The following is a 15,213-nucleotide window of genomic DNA, read 5'->3' as shown; positions in this document are numbered from 1 at the left end:
ACCCATCTGCTGCACTGGCCAGGGCCTTTCCTATTTGCAACCCTGGGTGGCACTCGCTTCGTTCCTGCTATTGGTGGTAATGAATCACCTGTAGGGACGGAACACCATGCGGTCAGCCCCCACACCTCCAGGGCCATCCTCTGCCCAGCTGCAGTGCCCGCCACCTTCCTTCCTCTCTCACTGCCTGCCCCTCTGGTCACCCTTCTCTGCTGTGTGGCAGGGACGACATCCTTCCCATGCTCATCTTCTGCAGGCAGAGCACGGCGGTGGTCTAACTGTCCAAAGCCACATTCATTTAATCCCAGCAAAGAACAAATTCATGGGAGACCCACCATTAAAAGGCAGCTCAGGCTCTCTCTCAAGAAGCTCCCAGAGGCGTCCCCCGGCACCCAGCCCTTTCATCAGCTCCGAGTAGAAAGAGCTCAGACCTGAGGACAAGAAGCAAACATATCCATCACCCATGCCAGGAAATGACCATCTGCTACCCCCAGCCCTTTGCAAATAGTAACAATAAGTTGCTTTTAATATAAAATATGTTAGCTCTCAAAAAAGGATTTGAGGCAACTACCATATTCAAATTCCCTGTGTCATGCCCTTGTTTGCCCTCAGCTTCTCTAATTTCACTGATTTCTAATAAAGATTAAATGTTGAATTGGGAATTTACAAATGCAGACAGCCATAGTAATCAACCACTGAATTAAAATCACAATGTCACAGAGAAAATCTACCTAGTTGAAAAACATACAATGTAAATAAAATATAACACTTACTTAAAAGGAATATAAAACATCTAAATATTCATTTTAAATTCCTATCCACAAAATCAAACCCCCCTTTTCAGTCACTCAACAAATAGAACTTTTAATAGGCTAAAAACTGAAAAAGAATTTGGAAATGTTAAATATTCCAACGATCTCTTTAAGGTCACCTTTGAAGTATGAATTAATTACGACTTAAAGCAGACAAACTCCAAGTACACGAAGCCATGTAAACTGCAAGAATGTACACTTGTAACACTTTCCCTCAATAAGGATGCTGCAAAAATGCTATTCAAATATTCTTCCTAAGGTACTTTTGTGCATATATTTGTGGAAACTTGTGCAAAATACAGTGGATTAAATTCTTCAGGCTAAATTAAAAATGCACGGGGCATAAACAGATCCAGATAAACAGAGGCAACTAATCTTTGACAAGTGAGCAAAGGTAGTTCAATAAAGAAAGAACAATCTTTAACAAATGGTGCTGGAACTACTGGAAATTCACATGCCAAAAAAAAAAAAAGAATCTAGACACAGACCTCACACCCTTTACAAAAATTACTCAAAGTGGACCATAGACTTAAATGTAAAAAACAAAACAAAACAAAAAAACCAAAAAACTATAAAACTCTTAGAAGATAAGATAGGAGAAATCCTGAATGACCGTGGATTTGGTGATGACTTTGTAAACACCACACCAAAACACATGATCAATGAAAGAAAAACTGATAAATCAGACTTCATGAAAAGCAAAAACTTGAGCTCTCCAAAGAAAATGAGAAGACAAGCCACAGAGTGGGAGAAAATATTTGTCTAAGATGGACCTGCTAAAGGACGGATATCCACAATATAAGAACTCTTAAAACTCAACAATAAGAAAACCACCCAGTTAAGAAATGGGCAGAAGACGTGAACCCAAAGACCTCACTAAAGAAGAAATACAGATAATAAAAAAGAGTATGTAAACATAAAGATGCTCCACATCATACGTCATCAAGGAAATGCAAATAAAACAACAGGAGATACTCCACACACCTAATAGCATGACGAAAACCCAAGCTGCCGACGTGGTGAGGACGTGGAGCATCAGGAACCCTTGCTCACTGCTGGCGGGAACGCAACACGGGACTGCCACTTTGGAAGGCGGTTTGGCAGTTTCTTACACTAGACACACTCTTGCCGTATGATCCAGCAACCTCACTCCTCTGTGTTTACCCAGAGAAGGTGAAAACTTACGTCCACATGAAAATCTGGATATTTAAAGCATCTGTACTTACAATTGCCAAAATTTGGACGTAACCAAGATGCCCTTCAATATGTGGATGGACAGATATACTGTGGTCCATGAGACAATGAAATATTAGTCAGTGCTAAAAAGAAATGAGCTTTTGAGCCCTGAAATTGGCATGCAGGAACGCTCGGCACATTGTACTAATGAAAGATGCCAATCTGAGCTACGTGACAGTCTGGAAAAGGCAAAACTACGGAGACAGTAAAAAGATCCGTTGTGAAGGGTCAGGGGATGGGCGGAAGAGGCAGAGCACAGAGGATTTTCAGGGCAGTGAAGGTATTCTGTGTGGCGCTGCGATGACACATACGCGTCCAGACCCGCACCAGCGAACAAGTATAAACTGTGCACCTTGGGTGATGATGACGTGTCGGTGCTGGTTTGTCAATTACAACAAATGTAACACTCTGGGGGAGGGGTGTTGATCGCGAGGGAGGCCGTGCTCGTGTAGAAGCAGGGGCTATATGGGAACTCTCCCTACTTTCCCCTCAATCTTTTTGTGAACCTAACACTCCTCTAAAAAAAAAATCCTATTAATGCAAAAAAGAAGGGAAGGAAGGAGTTGAAGGTAGTTCAACACAGTAGAGTTTAGACTCTGGAAACTATAAACAACAAAACAAAATGGCCCTGGATAAACAATTTGTGGTCTCTCCACACAATGGAGTGTTAGGGTCATGGAGAGTAATGAAGCACCCAGCCATGCTACAACGTGGGTGAACTCTGAAAACATTCTGCTCCGTGACAGGAGCCAAATGTACAAGGCCACATAGTATGGGATTCCATTTGTATGAACTAAAGCAAACACATGAAGACCCAAAGCAAACTGTGGTTGCTAGAGGTTGAGGGAGGGAGGGATGAGGAAACAGACTGCTTAAGGAGTGCAGGGTTTTCTTTTGAGATGACAAATATATTTGGGAGCTAAGGTGAGGTGGGGGTTGCACAGTGCTGTGAATGTACAAAATACCACGGACCCGTAACTTTAAAATGTGGCGTGAATTTCACCTCGATAAAAATGAGTCAGAAACAAGGTATCAAGGTTCGGTAAGAAGATGTAAGAGCATTCTCTGGTGCAAAACAAGCCCGCTTTTCTTCAAACAGCACTTCTGACCCTCTGTTGGCAAAGAATGCAAGTAGAATTTTCGTTTTTCAGTATGTGGTTCTAAGCAGAAAACAACATCTAAAAATTCTTATTTAATAAATAAAATTTAATTTCTTGCTTGCAGATTCATTATGCAATTATTCTGAAGAGTGAGCGTCACCAAAACATTTAAAATCTAACTCAACTTCTTGAATGAAGTTCCTGTAGCCTTCCGTACCTGTCTGGGTTGTAACTGCGGGGAAACCGTGTGCTAAGAGACCCCGCCACATCTACCTGTACCTCTTCTCCCCACTCCACCGCCACACGGCAGGTGTCACGCAAGATGGTGGCCAGAGATGTGGGACAGCCTGCGGCTCCAAAGGCAAGTCACCCCTAAACCTTGAGCACAAAGCCTCAGCAGCAGCTTCTACTACAGGGGAGGTAACTGACTCCTGGCAGATGGGAACCATGTGTCCAACCTACTTCTGTGCAAGACACAGCTGTGAACTTGTCAGGACAAAAAGTAAGGCAGTGAACACACCAAAACAGACGTGGTTTCTATCAGGCCACGTAGTTTAGAGAAAAGAGGGTGGGAGGAGCAGAGGGACTGAGAAAGATCAAGTCAGCTCGTGGCAGAAAACATTAAGATGAGGGGGGGCTGGGAAGGAAAGTGGACTGTGGTCAGAAAGGCCACAGGGAGGGGACGTGGTGGTGGGTCGATCCACCCCGAGGCAGGCCAGAAGACCCGAAAGAACATGCCTGCCCAGGTGTGAGACCCTCCAGCCCAGCAGGCTCAACCCAGGGGTGGAGAGAAGGGCAACAACACATCACCAGGTCCTCCTGAGCTGACCCTCTCACCGCCCCAAGCCACTCAGCACCCTGAACCATCCTAATCAGGTTTTTCTTCAAGAGCAGCCAGCAGAACTGAAATGCTATTCTCAGGGATCTCCGGAAATCTCAGTCCAGAAGATATCATCACTTGCCTGCAGATGTCTAAGGAAAGGCCTCTGCCTTCAAGCCCTGACAATAAAAATCCCGGGCTGAGGTGACACTGTGGGATACCAGACTTCCGATGACCAGACCTCGAGCTATTTATCTAACCTTTCCGTCTCAGCCTTCAAAGACAGGAAACAAAGAGCAGGAAATCGCTTGGCCCTTGTTGGCTGGGCCTGCCGGAGAAGTACAGAAAAGAAAACCTCACAGACTTCACACAGATTTGCCTCTGTGGACCTTGCTTCCCTTGAGCCGGGAATGGACGACAAAAGCCGAACTCAGAGATTCCTGACAAAAGCAAGCAAGTCTGTCTCATGCACTTTCTAATTTACACTTTCTGACTGTTCAGCAATTTTGAACGGGGCGGACTTCATACAAAACTACCACTACCACAGGACTGTGGGTTTGTGGACACACCTGCTCGGCACTGTCCTTTCTCCTCCCCACCTCCTAGGTCCAAAGCAAACACACAGTCTTAATACTCGAGTTGGAATACATGGCTCCAGGGTGACCCTGAGCTCGGTAAGCTGTAAGAGGCCTCAGTTTCCCTGCCAAGGAGCTGCCCACCTACATGGGATCACATTGATCTTTCTTCTTTCAAAGTCAAGTTGGTCTAATGTTCTAGGAAATGTTTTTTCAGTTGGAAGTTAACTGGTGAGAGGTGATGTAATGGGAAAGTTAAATTTTTATTTCAGAAACAATAACCTGACTTTTAATCTGTAACTCCCAAACCTATTTAGATTATATACCTCCAATGCTCACTCCAACCCAGAAAGCATACAGTAGGAAGGATGAGAGTTCACCCATGGTCATCTGGGCACTGCCCATCAGCAGCCCTCCTTTGTAGAGGACAGAAAGCACGATCAGGTTCCCGGATAGCCCTGTCTGTCAAATGAAGAAAACAGAGATGTCAAGTGGGAACCAGAGACCTAAATTCTACAAGGATTAAAACGGCCTATAGTTTTCTTTTTGCATTTAACTATCGCAACAAGATTTTTCCAAAGAGTAAGTTTTAATCTGAATTTCAAATAAAAAATATTTCTGAAATATTGCAGTGTTGAAGGAAACAATCTCATCAACATCAAAACCTAGAAGCTAGGACACCCATCTGATTCCTGTATTACTCAATCTATTCAGTTTGCAAAGGAAAAAACACCATGAAGAACTCCCTCCATAAGGAGGAGACGAGTACACAGCTAATATGTGTGTTTACCTATTCTAATGTGACACCCCAAGCAAAGCTGCATAAGAGACAGAGTCCCATCTGTCTGATCTGCTTTGAACATTGTTAGGTGTGTGGTCTCTGGTCAATGCTGCCTTATCTGGGCCTCTCCTTCCTCCGTGTCCCTAAATCGTGACCATTACTGCATCACCTGAAGTTCTTCCCAATTTGAACACACTATGGATTTCCCCTCACGGTGACTCTGGTTATTCCGCAGTGGGTCTCAAACTGCCTGCATCAGAATGACCCAGAGGCCTGTCTCAAACAGACTGCCGGCCCCCGCCCCAGAGCCTCTGGTTCCTAGGTCTGGATGGAAGCTAAGAATCTCCATGTCCAGCCAGTTCCCAGGTGAAGCAGATGCAGGTGGCCTGGACCACACCGGGAAGCCTGATCCCACACTGTCTGGGCCTCGTCATTCACTGCCTTTTGTTACATGTAGTGGTTTTCCTCTTCTTCCACAGAAACAGTTTATGAAGGCTCACACCTAGTCTTGAAGTGGAATAGATTTTCTATCCATGATGAAGTCACAAAATAAAACCGTCTTTCAGTCATAACGTCCACCCTTCGCACTCTTTTCAAAATGATCTACTTACTGCTCCAAAGAAGAAAGCCCGAGCAAATGCTTCTTTCCTTGCTAACTGCATCACGTGGTCCATTTTGCCGGCATATTTCTCTAGTTCAGTCATTTCTTTCCCAAAAGCTCGAACAGTTCTTATATTTCCAATACGTTCCTCAGCTAGCTGGGAGAATAATAAACACATTTCAGGGAGAGGAAAGTCACATTTCAAGATTTCTACAGGCAAGTTAAAGTAGGACTCTCATTTTTAAGACACTATCAGTAGAAAGCTGTTTAGGATACATGACTAAGTCAAAAAGAGGTTACGAAGCAGAGTATATGAGCAATCCCATTTTTGCAAACAAATATTTATCTATACATACCAATACCGTATATATGTAGACAGACAAACAGGAGGGCTAACAGACACTGAAATATATTTTTATGCTGAGAAAAAAGATAAAAAGGATAGACTCTAAAATGTTAATAACATTCATTCTGAGAGACAGGGTTGTATGTGTTATTTTCCTTCTTTATATTTTCAGGTTTTCAGTTACAAATACACACGGTGTTTGTAACATGAAAATGTAAATTATTTTTAATTTTTAAAAAATACAATATTGGATACCATTGCAAGGCTTCACTTGTTAATTAGAAGGACAGAGTGTCATGCAGAAACTATTTTTAAAATATAATTAGCTTTTCCATCCTATAAAAACTGGTAAACGCTAAAGAACTAAGGAGTTCATACAGTGTTCAGTCACGTGGGATCCGCTCCAAAGTATGGGTGGTACTAGAGTTTAGAAGGCAGAGTATTTGACATTTCTAGGATCTTGAGGGCTAATTGAAGAAAAGTAAGTAGGTTTCTGAAAATCCCAAGTACATCTCCGAGGGCGTGCCCCCTAGTCCCCCTCTCTGAGCTCCTTCTGGTGGAGACCACACAGGGGAGCAGCCTTTACCTGAGTGGCTTGTGCCAGGGAATCCTGCGTAAGTTTGGTTAGTTTCTGTAGATAACGTCCGTAAATCACAGCAAGGATGGATATTGGAGGCACCACACTCAAAACAAAAGTGGCCAGACCAGGTGAGACAAAAAACTGTCAAAAACAAAAGCCAAAGGTGTTCATTACACAGAGTAGCAAGACATTCTCATTACCTACTATAAGAGTGTGAGTGTGTGTGTGTGTGTTTAAATTAATAGGCAGGTTTGAAGGTTGAAGGTGCTGTCTCAAAATTGTACATCCTGTTTGGGTGGAACTTATCGGACATCTTCAATCTTCACAAAACTCCTTGAAAATGCAGCATGCCACACAGGGGTAAGAAGGCAAAGCTGCTGAAGAAAGGACGGAAATATGTGACCCCACAGTGCTGTACCACGGCCAATACAATGCTGTTGCACAGTAGACCACGCTGTTCAACGACAGAGGAGGGACAGGCAGGACAGGAGTCAAGGAGGGAGGCCCACGCTGCTCGGCGCTGAGCAGGCCTCACCAGGAATTCTGTATTTGAGCTTGGATCCCCTCGAAGGCACTGAACGACCGAGTGACATGCCTTGCTGAAATGACCAAGACGGCAAAAACCCACATTGAAATGAGAGACGGACGAGGACTCCCCGCAGGGATTACAGCTAACAAGTGCCAGGAGAGCTGGAGCTGTTTCCACGGCTCAGAGGAATGACGTCTCAGCATGATGGATGTGGACTCCACAGAAGGAGTTTCTAACAGTTGGAGCTGCTCAGGGAGGAAGTAATCAACTTCCATAGAAATAACACAGTGGGTCCTATCAACCCTGCAATCTGGTGACTAGATTTTAAATGGCACTAGCATCTTTTCAACAAATTGTTAAAATCTGCCCAATCTCATTTGCATGGAAAATAGAATAATCAGCATAAGTCTTTGTTAAAAAGCTGAGGAAAGGGGGTGCCTGGGGTAGCTCAGTCTTTAGCCGTCTGCCTTCGGCTCAGGTTATGATCCCAGGGTCCTGGGATCAATCCCTGCATCAGGCTCCCTGCTCAGCGGGGAGCCTACTTCTCTCTCTCCCACTCCCCCTGCTTATGTTCCCTCTCTCGCTATGTCTCTCTCTGTCAAATTAATAAATAAATTTTAAAATCTTAAAAAAAAAAAAGCTGAGGAAAAGCTGCACACTGAAATGCACAGTAACAGACAGACCAACCGATCATTCATTCATTTACTCGTTTGACAGCTCGTTAACCCAATGCCTGCATGTAGAACACACCATTCCAGGCACCTGTTAGATAACTGACCCATGCAGAGTTTTATCCAAGGGGAGAGCCAGAAAGCTAATGGGTAAAAGAGGGACAGAGAGGACTATTTCAGGTGTAATAGGGTCTTGGACGAGCAAGTGCACAAAGGCCCTGAAGCAGGAATTAGCTTGGCACCTTCAATTCGTGGAATGACCACCCACCCCGGCCACGAGCAAGCAAGTCATACATACATATGTACATACATTCATACATACATACAGGGCCCTTGGGATGATGGCTGCCAGCAGGACACCTGCAGGGGGAGTGATGCGGTCATGGCAGGCCTGATGGTTCTGGGGCCTGACAAGGCAGCTCAAGAAAACCATCCACATGGGGTATCCTCTGTGGTGGGGCAGGAACTACACCAGAACCCCTGGGGGGACTGTCTCAGAACCAACCCCCTCTCTGTGCTCTGGTTCCATGCTCGGCAGGAACTTTCTGAAGGTGCCCTGTCACCAAAAAGGGGTGTTGGAATAGCAGGAACACACATATTAATGCAGGAAGGAAGATCCCATAATGTAAACGATTCAACCTGCAGTATGGTAGAGACACTATTAGGTTCTTGTGAGCAGGCAGATCCTAAGTCATCTCCAGGGAGCTTGTGAGAAACGGAGAATCCCTTTGTTCCATCAGGGCTACAGACCAGGTTCCAGGTGACGCCACCTCATGAGGCCCTGTATAGGCTGAATGTCTGTGTCCCCCCAAAATTCATATGCGGAAGCCTTGACCTCAGTGTGGCTATATTTGGAGATGGGACCCCTAAGAAGGTAATTAAGGTGAAATGAGGTCAGAAGGGTGGGGCCTTTTTAGGATCAGTGTCCTTAAAAGAAGAGACCCCAAAGAAGCTACCCTCTCCACCCAAGCACTGAGGAAAGGCCATGTGAGCACATGTCAAGGTGGCAGCCATCTAACAAGCCACGAGAAGAGGCCTCACAATGAACCAGCCTTGCCAGTACCTTGAACTTGGACTCCAACCTCTAGAACTGTAAGAAATAAATCTGTCAGTTAAGCCCCAGCTCTGTGGTACTTTGTTAGGGCAGCCTGAGCAGACTAAGGCCGCTTCTGATTAGCCATCAGACTTACACTGAACTGTCTGAAACGGTTACAGAGGTTCCCAACTCTTCCCGAGCCCCAGAATTTTCGATATTTAGAAATGCTGCTTTCGTGCAGGACAGGTCTTCTTCCAGAGCTTGGCTTCCCTCTTGGCTGGGAAAACACGGGATTTCAAAACAGCTTTCCATTTCATAATCTGACCTTACCAGCTCAGTCTGCAACACTTCCTTCTGGTCTAGATTGAACGCTACGTGGAAGCAAAGAGGACAGAAGCCCATGCTATTCCACTTGGGAGATGGGATGAATTACAGTCTTCGTTCTAGGGCTCTGGGACTACACTGCTTAAAATGACAGCATCACAGGGCTACTGAGCACTTCCGATGGAGCTGGTGTGACTGAGAAACTGAATTCTTAAGTTTGCTTAGTTTTAATTAAAATTTAAACTTAAGGGGTGCCTGGGTGGCTCAGTGGGTTAAGCCTCTGCCTTCAGCTTGGGTCATAATCCCAGGGTCCTGGGATCAAGCCCCGAATCGGGCTGTCTCCTCAGCAGGGAGCCTGCTTCCTCCTTTCTCTCTCTCTGCCTGACTCTCTGCCTAGTTGTGATCTCTGTCAAATAAATAAATAAAAATCTTTTTAAAATAAATAAATAAATAAATAAAATTTTTAAAAAAGGAATATTCTATTTCTGTTCAGTTACTGGTAAAGTTTTATGTACATCTGGAAAACCTGGTACATCAATCTACTCTTTCAATGGCAAATTCTATAAATCTAAATGCAGATGAAGTATTTCCAATGCAGATTTGGTATCCGGATTGAGATGCTCCATAAGTATAAGAGACACATTGAATTTTCAAATCTTAACACAAATCTTAACAAAAAAATAATACTAAATATCAGATTAATAATTTTTATAGAAATTACATGTTGAACTGATACTTTGTTTATATTGGGTTAAGTAAAATATATTATTGAAGTTTATCTCACCTCATCTTTCTTTTTGCTTTTTAAAATGTGGCCATTAGAAAATTTACAATTACCTTTGTGGCTTGCATGACATTGCTGCTGGCCAGCAGCACAGGTCTGAAGAGAAACATGGTTTTCAAGGAGGCAAACACACAGGCAGTGCTCAAGCCACCCAGTTAAGGCAGGAAAGAGGTTGTGGGGGTACAGAGAGCTCAACTCAGGGCCATACAGATCTACTTCTGTGCACAGAAGGATGGAATTCATCCTCCTCCTTACATGAACAGGAGAGGAAATGATCCCTTGGTCTTGCCAAGATAACACTGTCTTTTCTGGGGGCAGGGAGAGAATGTCCCTCATAATCTTCCCTCTAACCCACTGCCTGGCACCCAAAGGATTCCTTCCACCTGTTGCTTTTCTCTGCAACATTCTTTCACACATTTTTAGAAAACCCAGGCAATCATGGAATCTCTTCTAAATGTAACGGTCCACTCCCAGATCAGGGCAGGCCTCGAGAAACGAAGGTTGCAGGGGGCCACACAGGAAGGTCGCCTCCACGTCCCTGCTGCCCTGTGCCAACACTCTTGGCTAAGTGGCTCACAGGGTGATAAGAAGAGCTCAACTTGAGCTCCCCTCATGACTGAGAGGCCTGGCACAGGCCAAAGCCCTGACTAGAAGGTACCACATGGGCCGGGCCAACATACCATCATGCCAATGCCAACAGAAGCCTGGGCCCCCGCCCTGAGCCCATCTGAGAGGTTTTCGGTCACCGAACGCCCGAGGAGCATGGTGTCCGAGGAAAGGCGGTTAATCAATTCTCCGGTGCGAGTCTTGTCAAAGAAAGCAACCTCTTGCCGCAGAACAGAGGAGAATAAGGAGGTTCTCAACCTATTCACAATGCGCTGACCTGCAAAAGCAAACAGGAATGGCATCAGCTGGGGTGCAGCCCCCTCACAGGCAGCAGCCTGGCCCTGAGGTCCTCTTCTGGGCACCGCAGCCTCTGAGGCATGTCTGGGGCCCTGCGCCCCCACAGTGGGAAGGGACTCTCCCGAGCCCTGGCATACAGACAGGTGTGCACTGGTCACAAGCACTGATTTCTCTCTTAGTAACCCCACAAAGACTGTGGATGTGGAGGATAAAATACGGTATCTCCGAGAGATGTTTAAAAAGGAGTGTTCACCAATAAGCTGCACCACATTAACTTCACCCACGCTAATTTTGCTCCTCGTTGGCAATCCTTTTCTCTACTGAACTTTCAAAGAGCGAGCACAGGTTCATTATTTGCAGAGTGCTTTATTAGCTAGATGATGAGAAGCGACTTAGAGCGGGGCATCCCGGGCTTTATGATTATGATGGCAGTCGCCCACCTGTTAGCAGCCAGGCCTCGTCACGGAAGTGCTGTAAAAACTCATCGCCCCCGTGCCTGCTGAAGGGGCAGCACAAACACGGAGCCGATGAGGTTTGCACAGGCCTCTGAAGGAGGCGCAGAACCCCAGCCTCCTGACCAGGGGCCACGTTTGCAAACATCCCATAACATAGGCTACCTCCCTCATTTTTCTTCATGCACACGGGGAGTCGAGAAGAGACTGCGTGACCTAAAACAACTCGTAGCTCCAACAACTGGCCGCACACGGGGCTCTGTCCCCACTGAAGGTGCTGGGAGGGAGAGAGGACCACACGGCTTGGGGCACAGGAAGCTCGAGCCCCGGTAACCCCACGTGACCACACTAGAGTCCTCTGGAATGCCTCGCTCATGCAGGATGAGGGCCTTTTTACCTGAAGTCTGCATGAGGTAGACACGAACAGCATTGGCAGCAGCACCGCACAGGAACACGCCGCTGAGCACCAGGCAGAGGTGGGTCAGGTTATGGCTGGAGTCCACAGTGGGGTTTGTGTAAATGACATCGATGATCTTCCCCAGGAAGAAGGGAGCGGACATGGTGATGACACTGGATATGGCCAGAAACCCAACTGCAGCTAGAAAAACACAAGCAGCTCTCAGGTCCGTGGGCGCTTCAGCAAGGAGCAGGGGGCCGACCTCACCACACTTCTCTCCCAGAGCCGTGTTCAAAGCATGCACTACTCTCGGGAGCTGGGAGTTTCCTTCCTTTTGCTCCTGGACCCTTGACTAAAGGCAAGAATCCAGCGGGTTCTAGGGACGAGACGGGCAGGGCAACTGTAGGGAGGGACGGATCATACCCAAGTACCCAGACAAAATGACTTTTGCTTTACCCAGGTCTGTCTGGTCGTGTCTTCCTTGCCAGGAATAACCAAGAACTAACTATGAACATCTGAAGATCCGTTCTGACCTCCCTCCTGGTCTCTTGATCTGGGTGTTCAGCTCAGGTGACATTTTTCCTGCATTCCGGCTATACTTTGTCATTCTCTGGCATCTAACTGTGTCTTTGCTTGAAGATCAAACAATGCTGGTAAAGCTCTTGATTACGCATACTATTTCTAAAGGCTATACAAAGTTTTGAAATAGTACACTGTAACTGGTATCCATGACACACATGATATGATCCTTAATCTTATTGCTTTGGGGAGTAAACTCCCGAATACCAGCATGATATGAAAACTGATAATAACACAATTGTTCCCACATACAAAAAACAGGGAAATAGAGTCTTAACAGAAAGGAAAATATTGAGAAATCCAACCAGGAACAACACATACCCCAGGCAAGTAAGTGCATTCATGACAAGAGGAATGCAAATTTATCCTACAAAGATATACCAGTTTTCATCTATCGGATTGGAAAGGATGAAAGAGTTTGATAACACACTGAGTTGGTGAAGCTGTGGGAAAAAAAGCATTTACAGTTAGTGGGTGTGTGAAGTGCTCCAACTGCCATGGAGAATGATGTCATTCTGGTTAAAATGTGAATGTACACTCCCTTTGACCCAGCAATCCCACCCCTAAGATTGTAACTTCTACACATACTCCCATGCGTGCACGTGAAACACGTACATTCGAGGATGTTCACTACAGCATTACTTATACCAGCAAAAGACTCAAGCATGCAAACAACTGCCAGTGGGGAACAAGTTAATTAATTAAGGAGCATTGATTTTAAGCATATTACACGGTCATTCAGAAGAACGAGGCAACTCTCCAGGTGTCGACATCACCGAGATATACCTGTTAGGGAAAACAGCCTAAGACACAAATGTTAACATTTGCTCGTTGGCTCTTAAGTTCATATACACACAGCACATCTCTGAGAGAGTAGTAAGAAACAGGTAACAGTAGTTCCTTCTTAAGACTGGGGTTGGGGCAGGTGCCTGGGTGGCTCAGTCATTAAGCCTCTGCCTTCGGCTCCGGTCATGATCCCGGGGTGCTGGGATCAAGCCCTGTATTGGGCTCCCTGCTCGGCTGGAAGCCTGCTTCTCCCTCTCCCACTCCCGCTGCTTGTGCTCCCTCTCTCTGTGTGTGTCTCTCTCTCTGCAAAATAAATAAATCTTTTTTTTTCCTAAAGATTTTATTTATTTTTTTGATAAAGAGAGAGATCACAAGTAGGCAGAAAGGCAGGCGAGGAGGGGGGGCGTGAAGCAGGCTCCCCACTGAGCAGAGAGCCGGATGCAGGGCTTGATACCAGGACCTTGAGATAATGACCCAAGCCAAAAGCAGTGGCTTAACCCACTGAGCCACCCAGGTGCCCCTAAATAAATAAATCTTTTTTAAAAAGATAAAACAAAGACTGGGTTTGGGGGCACCTGGATGGCTCAGTCAGTTAAGCATCTGACTCTTGATTTCGTCTCAGGTCACGACTGCAAGGTGGTGAGATCCAGCACCACATCAGGATCTGCACTCAGAGGGGAGTCTACTTGTCCCTCTCTCCCTCTGCTTCTCCCCTGCTCCTTAAAGTAAATAAATAAAATCTTTAAAAAAGAAAAAGATTGGGGTGTTTGGGGCAGGGTACATGCCACTGCATCCCTTTTGAGTTTGGTCCTACCAGGAACTCAGCTAGTGCCACCACCACCAGATTCAATGGTGAGGCTCCTAGATGAATATGACGTGGACTGAGCCCTGGGAGATGGGAGCTCTCACACCCTGCAAACAGCCGTTGCATCTCTTTGTGTTTTGCCTAATGCTAACACCAAAGTTAAAGATACTACTTTTATGTGACCTTAATAAAAAGAGTGTAGACTGTATTATTTACAATACTAAGATATGGAAGCAACACAAGTGTCCACCCACAGATGACTGGATGGTCTGGTACACACACACACACACTGGACTATTGGCTATAAAAAAGAAGGCAAGCTTGCCATTTGCTCTAAGATGGATGGACCTAGAGGGTATTTTGCTAAGTGAGATAAGTCAAAGAAAGACAGATACAATGCGATTTCACTTACATGTAGAATATAAAAAACAAAACAAATGAATAAACAGAACATTTTAGACTCTTAAATACAAGTACTGAGAGTTGCCAGAAGGAAAGTGGGAGGGAGAAATTGAGAAAGTGAGAAATTGAGAAAGATTAAGAGATCAGATCTTCTAAGTCACAGAGACCAAAGTTCAGCATAGGGAGCATAGTGAATAATACATTACTAATGTTGTTTGTTGACAGATGGTGACTACCCTTATCACAGTGAGCACGGAGTAACAGAATTAGTGAGTCAATATATTATACACCTGAAATTAATATAACATTGTACACCAACTATACTTCAAGTAAAAAATAGTTTTTATACTTAAAAAGAGTACAGAGCAAACTCAGTGTCAACAGTTTTAATTGGCAGAGCTCTAGGAGAAAGCAGAGTCTTTTAAGTAAGGATCATTTCACACTATCACTCTCTTCCTTCCTCAAGGCCTTCTGACATCTTCTGGAGAAGACCTACTCTGACAACCTTATTTAAAATAAAGTTACCGAGGAGGAGTCAAGATGGCGGAGAAGTAGCAGCTGAGACGACTTCAGGTAGCGGGAGATCAGCTAGCTAGCTTATCTAAAGATTGCAAACACCTACAAATCCAACGGGAGATCGAAGAGAAGAACAGCAACTCTAGAAACAGGAAAGCAACCACTTTCTGAAAGGTAGGAC

At 45.2% G+C, this 15,213-nt stretch overlaps 1 protein-coding gene across 1 annotated transcript in view; it reads right to left on the bottom strand.

The window, feature by feature from the left end:
- LOC111160490 (ATP binding cassette subfamily B member 10) overlaps positions 1-15,213 on the bottom strand; it is a 41,425-nt gene that overhangs the window by 12,087 nt on the left and 14,125 nt on the right. Inside the window, exons 2-7 of the mRNA XM_022523638.1 lie at positions 11,945-12,145; positions 10,873-11,075; positions 6,855-6,989; positions 5,933-6,079; positions 4,867-5,002; positions 333-428 (exon numbers count right to left, since the gene is read on the bottom strand). Coding sequence (XP_022379346.1) covers positions 333-428; positions 4,867-5,002; positions 5,933-6,079; positions 6,855-6,989; positions 10,873-11,075; positions 11,945-12,145 — 918 coding nt within the window. The remainder of the gene's footprint in view (positions 1-332; positions 429-4,866; positions 5,003-5,932; positions 6,080-6,854; positions 6,990-10,872; positions 11,076-11,944; positions 12,146-15,213) is intronic.

Source organism: Enhydra lutris, unplaced genomic scaffold, assembly GCF_002288905.1.
Source record: "Enhydra lutris kenyoni isolate GAN:26980312 unplaced genomic scaffold, ASM228890v2 scaffoldscaffold76, whole genome shotgun sequence".
Taxonomy (NCBI): domain Eukaryota; kingdom Metazoa; phylum Chordata; class Mammalia; order Carnivora; family Mustelidae; genus Enhydra; species Enhydra lutris.
This window is presented reverse-complemented; position numbering and strand designations above follow the sequence as displayed.